General features: G+C 39.1%; 1 protein-coding gene across 1 annotated transcript in view; it reads left to right on the forward strand.

Moving 5' to 3' along the window:
- ptprn2 (protein tyrosine phosphatase receptor type N2) overlaps nucleotides 1-9,770 on the forward strand; it is a gene marked incomplete at its 5' end in the record, with an annotated part of 140,991 nt that overhangs the window by 80,702 nt on the left and 50,519 nt on the right. The window contains 1 exon segment of the mRNA XM_014013339.1: nucleotides 9,310-9,374. Coding sequence (XP_013868793.1) covers nucleotides 9,310-9,374 — 65 coding nt within the window.

Raw genomic sequence — 9,770 nt, forward strand, 5'->3', positions numbered from 1 at the left:
TTGTGTGTGCTGGCTCAAGAGCACCAGGCAAAAACTCATCTAGGTGTATTATTAAGCCATAGTTGAAAGGGGTTTCTAATAAGGCAGGATGCAATTATAAATGTCACATGTTCTGTTTGAAAAAGCAAAACGGTTTGAAGTCTGCAGTGGACTCAGGCTGCATACTGATGGCATGACTCCAGCCATTTAATCTCTTGTTTCCTTTCCCTCTGTTTCTTCTCTCATTGTGTTGTCTTTTCACATCCTCTATAATTGCATTAACCAGAATGCTGCTGCTTTGATACGCGGTATTTTGCAGCCRGATTTATGAGTTGGGTGGGAAAGGTTCCCCGTGTGTTGATTTAGACAGAATAACAGCAGTTGGTTTGTTGGTGGGGCACTGTTGGTCTTATCCACAGGAAACGATCGATCGGGTGAATAAACAGTGAGCCAGCCAGGACCCCCGCTGTTAACAGCATGCTCCTTAACATGTGACAGGCATGGGGGTTTATGACTGCCACTGCTTATTGGGTATTAGAGCCTAATGATGTCATTGCCATTGTGTTAGCTCTACTCAGAGAAAAGTCTTGTTTTCTTTGCATGGAAAATATTTGCATCAGTGCAACGCTTTGCGAAGCTTTCTAAGGGATTAAAGTTACTATTTGTTATTCCTATTAGTCTTGTAGATGATCATTATTTTAAACAAAGCATCATAGGGGGAGTAATTAGTGAGCCAGAGTTCTCTTGTAATATATAATAATCAGTGCACAAAAGATTAGCTGACTGACAGAACATTAATGAACCATTAATACTCAAATGATTAATCTTTTAAAAGATCTCTGTTATACATATACGTTTTTTCTGTTAAGTATTCACATCTTATCCATTGGTATTTAAAACAACAAAGACAGTTTCCCATCTTTAAGTCAGACGAGTGCAAAACCAAAGAAGGATTAAAAAAATCAAATAGGTGGTAGAATCAAATCAAATATTTCAGTTTTTAGCAAAGAACAAATTAATACAATAATGAAGAAGCACCTGCTAATTTATGTATATTTAATGACTAACCAATTACTCAAATAACGATTATTTAATAATCAGTTAATTAATATGCAAGTGTTAATTGAATCAATAGCAACCTGGTAAACCTTAAATGACCTGATAAGAGTGTTGTCTTGTCACCTTTAAATTATAAAACTAGTATGGCTAATGAATGAATAATAAATCTTAGATTAGAATAAAACATCTCTCATTATTATAACAGCTTACAGCTTGGAGTAAAAGAACCTGGTTTCTGTTGATAAAATGATTCAGTGCTCACCTAATGTTCTCTGTGATGCACCGTTTTATTCATTTTTGTATACATGTATCATTAATCTATTACAGCTACTCAATAAAATGTAATTATAATATTTTCTTTTCACTGGTCATCTGGCCCACGTGTTTCATTCTAACTGCTCATTGCTTAAACCACATGCATCAAACAAGACTTGCGGGTCAAATACCGGTACATACTTGGTGCAAAAACGATACTTACAGAGTGCGTACAAGTACTTTCCTGAAACAGACCTGATACATTTGTACATTTATACATATTTGTATACTGACCTTCAGAAGTCTGTAAATTTCAGGGCTGGGTGATGGTGGTGTCTGCAGCAGGGTAAGTGCAGTCTAGTATGGGGAGGAGGATGAGGAGGCAAACTTGGCATTTCCTTTCAGGCTAGAGACCTAAAATAAATTTGAAGCAGTTTTTTTTTAATCCACGAGCTTTATATGTCTGCAAAATTGAGGAAAATATGTGTAATTTATGGACAATCTGTACAACTTGACATGCATGCATTCCAAATACTTACCCGATACAGACCTGGTACTTTGTATGTAGTACTCTATGGAACATTGTGTTGTTACTACTATGATATTTGTATCATGAAGCCAGGAAGCTGTATAAAACTGGCAACATTTGTGTTTAAGTTTACATTTTAATAAGCCTCTTCTTGCAAGATATCACATATAAAAAGCATCATGTGTTTGTTTTTATCGTACCTGTAACAAATATGGCTCCACTCTGAATTCAACACTGCRGTTTTTCATATCTTTGTTTTTGTCTTCTCCCTGTATTTTTACCCCCAAAAAGAATGGGTTTGCTTTGTATCTTATCTGTCAGAGGGATCAGGTGCATCTCCCTTTCTTTTCCTTCCCCTCCTCCTCCGCCTGCTCTTCTTCCTCGCTCTGGTTTCAACCTCCGATAGGTAGAGACAGCCGTCATATGTGCAGGGAGGAAAGTGATGGGCGGAATGGTGACTTTAATATTGGAGCGATTTCCTGCTGATAAGGCTAACGGCTGCGGAGAGGCGTGAGCGCCAGCCCTCCTCCGCAATAAACACTTTCATTTTGTTTGCTTGGAGTGACGGATGGAGTGATGGAAGCGGGGAATATGGAGGACCTCAGGAACAGAGGAGGGAAAGGGGAAGATGGATGGAAAGGATGGAGATGTTATTCAGTATTAACAGATCAATCAGTGGATGGTAAAATATGCTTTTTTGCCAACTAYTTCCCCCCATTTGGGCAAAGATGCAACATAAAAATTGTGCGACTTCTCTGGTTGCTGTTGAAATACAAAATACTTACAGCCCGCAGAGGATGATTTGTCTCTTAACACTGCATTTATATTGCCTCTAACAATAACAACCCTGTCACATATCAGGAAAATGAATATATATATTCATGACTTTAGGCTCTGATGATTTCATGATAATCATTTGTGAATTGCCTTTAGAATCCATAATGGTGAGTGCACAATAGCTTCAGTTTTCATCGAATGGCAGAGAAACACAGCCTTTATTCCAATTACATATTACCTGTTTTYGTTTAGAGCATATGCTTACTGAGGTATAAAGGTCAAACTAAAAATCCAGCCTAAATGTCTACTCGGTTGTTCTATCCATATTCYCCTTCATTAGTGTCCAAAAAAAGTGCTCAAACGCCTCTCAGGTTGTTGATTGAAATGACCTTTTTCTCTCATTTAACAAGTCAACAAATGTGATGATCAAGGTTCAAATCAAAAATCCCATATAAAGCTCTATAGGAGGGGCTTTCTAACTGTGGGGAAAGTCTCCCCTAGTGGTAAGTGGTCTTGAAGGAAGGCGAGGGGTGAAGTAGGGTAATTAATGCAAGGCTTACGTTCACACTGCGGATCTAAGATTAGATTATTTTTGGTCAGATCTTTTTTTTTTGCGTTGTGTATCGCAGTATCATTAAAATAGGACCTCCTTCAGACTTCAGTATGAACCGTTAGCAATAGCCTATATGCCAAGGACATTCGGTCCAGCACTTGATGCCACCCCCATCACTTCCGGTTTTTCCGGATTTGCGCTTTAGCGGACTGGTGCCCACCACTGATCTCTACAGTACAGAATTAGCTTATTACATGTACCAACATTAACACAGGAGACGTACAGGTCCAGCCAMGTGAAAACAAAATCACTCCAAAGTGGATTAAAGCCATAAAAACAAAGGAAAATGCTCGTGTTTATGGTTCCAGAATTTAGCCTTTTTCGCTATTCCTTGGCTGCTTGTTCTGTGAAAATTTCACGTAGAGCTGTGACACTTATATTGTTGGAAAGAGCAGACTGGTCTTTAAATTGAGGGGGTACTTGTTTGGTTTGGATCGTTTTCTCCGACATTGGTGAACTGAAAACATAATGATTATCAGGCGGAGCTTCTGCGGCTCTCGGTACTCGGGGGAGGTTGCGCTCGTTGCTCTGCTTTTGTCTACGCTGTAATATAAACTCTAACAAGGTTTTACTTTTGCATAAAACTCATGACAAAGTTGCCTAAAAATATTTCATACTTCGTATAACACAAACGCGTGTCACACACATACCTGCCTTTGTACCGGCTGCTGTGTTAGCTTCCTCCTAGCTGTCGTCTGGAGGTGGTCTTTCCTCTCTCGTCTTGGCAGTAAAAGGGGATAAACGTACATCTCCCTTTTGTAACCTCCGACTTCTCGTTTCTGATGCTGACTCTTGAATATCCTCAGGTTAGAAATGCCGACTACAAACGCGAGCGTGAGATATTATAGCAAAGTTTTTCCTGTTATGCTATGATCCACATCTGTCATCTTTCCTCCTCTAGAGGAAAATAGATAAAAACTAACTCGTACCTGCTGGTTAGTTGACACAACGGYACACAACAGAACTCACGTTTTATACCAGTAGCTCACAGATGCTTTAACTTTTGTGACTTTTTCACAGACTAGTTCCAGGAGCTTACGCTAAAAACAAAGGCAGTAAGCAGGAAGTGGAAGGGATGTGCACGGCAACAATTTTACCGGAAATACGTCATTAATGACTGTGGCTTATAGGCAATTCAGAGAGCCCGAAGAAGTGGCGTTCTGCGTAGCTTTGTTTGAGGAAGTAACCAGACAAGCTACACGTGATGGCGTGAGTGATTCTGAAGTTCTTGTGTGATCAGAAACAATGAAAATATTTTCCAACCTGCTTGTTATGTCCAGCGTTTACAGATTCTCCTGCAAAGTGTTTTGGTTTTGGAGCAAAGTGACGAGCTGAAGGTAAAATAATTTAGATGATTGATGTTGACGTTATATAAAGTGAAGTTGAAATAAGTTAGAATCTAAAAATTGCATCTTTGTCCTCATATCTACTACAAGGCCAGGGGGGGAAAAATTAACTGCAGCAACTTGGGTCTTAGCTTACAGACCAGCCAAACAAATTTGTGTGAATAACAATTTCAACTGTGATCTGATTTTCTGTTGCACATGGTGTAAGTGGTTTTCCACACAACAGCAGGGGAACCCGTAAAGTTTGTTTTCTTGCTGTGAAATATCACTATTTCCTCTTATTCTCAGTCCTTTATATTCTCATACAAAAGTTTACAAACATAAATAGTGGAAAAGAACATTTTTTATTACTCATTCAAAGGTAAAGTAGAAACAAATGATTGCTGTCTCTCTTTGTGGATCCCCTTCTTAGTGCAAAGAAGGGACAGTGAATTCTGTCACATAAAAGCTACTTAATGCAGTAATTTGCAGGCTTGGATGCGGACAAAAACATGCTAATTCTAAATTGCAGCCTAAATTTTAAAATAGTTTCTAGCTATCTGATTTATTAGTTTTCTAAAAGCTGAAAATTCCATCTAGAACTGGTTGCCTTTAGGATTTATTTCAAAAAAATGAATGGGTAAGTGGAACACATTATTACACTGGGTAAAAAAATCATTTCAGCCATTTTATTTTTGAGCTGCACAAATGATGATTTGGCTCAATCTGATTTGGAAAGCAAACATATCAAATGAGCAGCGGGGATCACATCTCCGCATTAGAAATCAAACTGGATCGACTCAGACAATGCCTATTAAAAAGGCTGGAGGAGTCTCTTTGAAATGGGTCCTGACATCTCTTTTCCACAGCCTGTCAGGAGTATTTGAGCGCTAATTTGAAACCTACGAAATCTGCGTGTGTGCCGACAAGAAGAAGAAGAGGAGGAAGAGAGCGAGCTCCAGTGGGAGGTTAATAGAAGAGGTGACCAAAAGGAGATGCCTGAGGCTGTTATCTGTTCAGCCGATGAGAAGACAAGCAATCCACTGGCTGGATTGTAACGGCTGTCGGATCTATCGAGTCGCCGGCTAATGAGCTTGGCAAGTACATTGTATTTACATTTAAAGTGGCTGTTGTGGGACAGTCCTCCCCTTCAGGTTGATTGGAGAGTTTTTAGCTTTGATTCACAGCTGACCTTCAGGCTTCTTTTGGTTTCAGCCTGTCAGTCAAACCTGAACTGCTACTGCGACACATTTGCCTGTTGATTCCTGGCTTCATCTTTAGTAGTTTGACTCTCGATGTGTTGCGAACCCAGAGGGGTCCTCATTAGGGCCAAAATGATGTGTGACCTTTAAGCGGCTTGGCCTTCCTCCACCACCCAGCTGGGCCCAATTACCTCGCTCATTACCWCCCCGCTAAACAGGTACTGAAGCTATCTATGGTGTACCAATATGTCTGTGACTAAATACAACAAGCTCTAAAAGTGGCGAGAGATTTTCTTTTTTTTGTCCTTTCCCCCTTGACGCTCTGTACCTTAAATGTATATTTGACCTTCCCTTCTCCGTCGGTTTTCTTTAAGCTCCTTTTGGCCAGCCCTTMGAAACCCCTGGCTGTTGCCTTAAATAGGAGACATCCCCTTGGCTGCCATGCTGATGGGGTGATAGGATGATCAATGTTTGCTAGGTCCTTAATATACGGAAAGAGAAAAGGCTACAGAGGAAGAATGAGGGAGATGGATGATTATCCTAAAAGTAGCAAACTTAATTAGATGGAATCCTGCATACATCGTGGCCTGAGTGCAATCATTGGGATGGATTAAAATACTAATTAAACAGGCCCATTGCCGAATTTGGAGTATGAGGTGAGGTTCAGCTCTTCAGGGTCATTTGCATAGCCTTCATCTGGGGAGATGAGATTTAAAGGACCTGCTCTCTTCCTCCGATTTCCCTTTTCCACATTACTTGTCGCATTCACATGCTAACAAACCCATTTAAATGATGCTGTGTTTTCCTCTTTCCCCTCTATATTTTAATCTATTAAGGCCCCTTTGATTTTATTTTCTAATATAAATGTCTCCATCAAAGTAAGGAGGAGGCTGTTGAGCACCGAGAGGAGGAGGAAAAAGTCGGCGGAGCTGTGTGATCTTGAGTGATGGATATTTAATGTCGCCTCACTTTGGTTTGATTTGCATGAGAATATCCTCTGTGAACAAAGCGTTGGAAATAGCATGCCATATTTGATTAGATCACAAGATCTGAGGATCAAACTTGGGTGGTGTATTAATTACTGCAAGAACAAAAGCAGGAGCTCATCTTTTTATGTGCTGGGGATGTACAAGCACTTTGTCTGCTTTCTGGTAATCTTCAGCAAGTCTGGATACTCGTACATAATGATAGCTGCATTTTAATTGGTGTGTTTATTGTGGGGTGTTTTTTTTTATCCAGTGTGTCCACTCCACTGCCTTTCTTATTGTTTAAATAGCATGAATCCTTCAAACTGATCATTTCTTCACTTCCTCTCCCATGTCACTAAAAGGCTCTGGTAATCCTCTCGTCAGCTTTTGTYGATTGCCCAATTTTTCACCTATACTATTAAAAGGTCTTGCATGGAATAAATATTTTCTACATGATTTTAAGTAAAGTCAAAATACTTAACACTCTTTTTTTAACCATGAATGAATTTTGCACAAAGAAAATCCCACCTCAGTTGTCAGAAAAGTACACAGGAAATGTCAAGATGACAAAGTTAGTTCAATTTAAAACAAGGATTTTTTAAAGTTGGATTCTGGGGAAAAATCATGATGGATTTGTTGCTCTTTGATTACATTCAGTTTAAAGAAATACATTTTAAATATGTGGACTGCTTCCATCCTAAAACCAATCCAGGCTCAGAAATTTCATAGTCATTCATTTGAATACAATTTCAGAAACTTTTACACCAGACTCAAGTTTGCATTATGCAGTTATTCCAGCTGAAAATATTGGAAATTTTTGCTGGAAGTGCCGCAGGCTGCCASAAAAGTGCAACGGCTAGCTGCCACTGCTGTTTGCACTTGCAGAAAAAGCCATAAAATTGTATGTAAATAGCCATGGCTAGGATGCATAAGTTCAGTGTTATACTTGCTTAAATTTTGTATGTAATACTTCTCCATTAAAGGCTCATGTGTCTGCTGTAGCTGCAGCTTTCTGAAATCAATCTTCAAAGAAAGTTGATAATATGGATACATAAATAAAAAGAAATGCTAGGACTTCAACTGTAAAATGGCTAAGACATGTAACAATATTTTCACTTAAAGATGTCTGAACATTTACTCTGCTCTCTGTCATATCTTCATTTTATTGATGAAACAAAGCAGATTTTCCCTGATTTCTTCAAAGTTATAATTATCACAGTTATGTCACATTTGTCTGCACCATAAAATACAATGCATGTGAGAGTTGGAGACAACATGGATGATAAAAGTGCTGTATTACACTAACAGTGGCCCAAACGTAATCACAGACTACTTCGTAAACACAGTGGCATGCACCGTACTATTCTCATAAAATATTCTGACTGTATTCTTGTAATTWAAAAAAATCCCATAGTGTGATCCTAATACTCCATCGTAGGCTTGAGCTTGTGTTTAAAGTTGGATTTTTGGTGTAAGAGTAGTCAGTTGTCTAAATTAACAGCTAAAAAAAGCTTTTTCATCCAGTGTTTTAACAGAAGTCACAGCATCCAGCAAAACTCCTCCTACATTTTGCATCAATTCTGACTCCAGCATCAGCATGTTAAAGGTGTCAATGGGCCTCATGCAAGAACCGTTCGTACGCACAGATTTGTTCTTAAGTTGTGCGTACGAGTGATTTAGGAGAATTTGTGGCATTCACCAATGTTTTCGTATTCTAAGATTTTCTGTGTGCGACTGCTCTTCTGAATAAATGAAAACTATGCAACACATTTGTTTACACTTAAATTAAAAAATATTTGACCAAAGAAAAACCGGGCCAGGACTACAGAGAGAGATAAATATGATTTAGATTTTTATTTCTGTGACAGGAGACACGACATTAACAGCAGTCGTCATTTCATTCCTCGGCTTTAAAGCAGCTCCTTTAATTCCACAGCTGACGCTGCTAAAAATGACGGATTTTTTTTTTCTTCTGGATCTCTGAGAGCAGAACTTCAATCTCCGAACTAGTTCTTCTATTTTGGTTTGTGATGTCATTTACAAATGGACACTTCCTGGTATATCGGGCAGGAAACGTAGCCTTATATGGTGTTTTTGGGGTGGTAGATTATGCTAATCACCTCTCCTCGTGCACGAGCAGCTGATACACATTCATCAGTTTATGCTCCTCATTTACACACTTTTCCTGAAGATAGAAGAGTTTGTTGAATCTGACGTGGCATGTCTGTATGAACCCTTCGTACGAACAAAGGTACAAAAAATTTAGGATAAGAATACAAACATGTTCTTGCATGAGGCCCATTGTTTGGCTGCTGGAACAAGAGAAAAATAAACTTGACGACTCTCACAGAGCTGCTGGTGTGGCTGCAGCACACCTGGAGATTTTATTYGCTCTTGGTGAAAGTTTGATGTGTTTTTGTGTAGGCTGTGGGCATTTTCTRTGACCAGTTTGACATCTGACTCAGACTGAAACATCCATTGCACGATTCTCAGTTTCTGTGGCCACTTGCTCTGCCTCGGGAACTGAAAAAAAAATCTGCTACTTTGTCATCCATTGCTCATTGCCACCTCAAACCTCCTCTGCTTTTGTCTCCCCATGCAGTCCAGCAGAAGCAGCAGCTGGAGACGGAGACAGGCCTGAAGATAGTGGAGGCTGGAGTGAGTGATGTAAGTAAAACTCAGGAAGCATTCTTCATAGAAAATTTTAAAAAAAGTGATTTCAGCTCGTTTTGACATTTGCATCACACCTGTAATCAAACACAAACCACACTAAATTATTAACAAATATCCCATTAGGTGTGCCACTGTGACTGCCGCCATCCCAATTCATTTCTTTTAGGTCTGTAATTAAAAAACAATATAAAATGTGATGCACTTTGTAAAACTCAAAGCAGTCCCTCTGATCATCAATAACCGGGTTATTTTAAGAGCTGCACTTGTTGAGAGTCCTAATGCTTTGGTTACTATATAAATTAAAAACACAAGAGTCTCCAGATGATCCAGATGAAAGGAGAATAAACGTGTATTTATTCATCAATAATAAATATTCATATCTATCAAAGG

Source organism: Austrofundulus limnaeus, unplaced genomic scaffold, assembly GCF_001266775.1.
Source record: "Austrofundulus limnaeus strain Quisiro unplaced genomic scaffold, Austrofundulus_limnaeus-1.0 Scaffold100, whole genome shotgun sequence".
Lineage (NCBI taxonomy): Eukaryota > Metazoa > Chordata > Actinopteri > Cyprinodontiformes > Rivulidae > Austrofundulus > Austrofundulus limnaeus.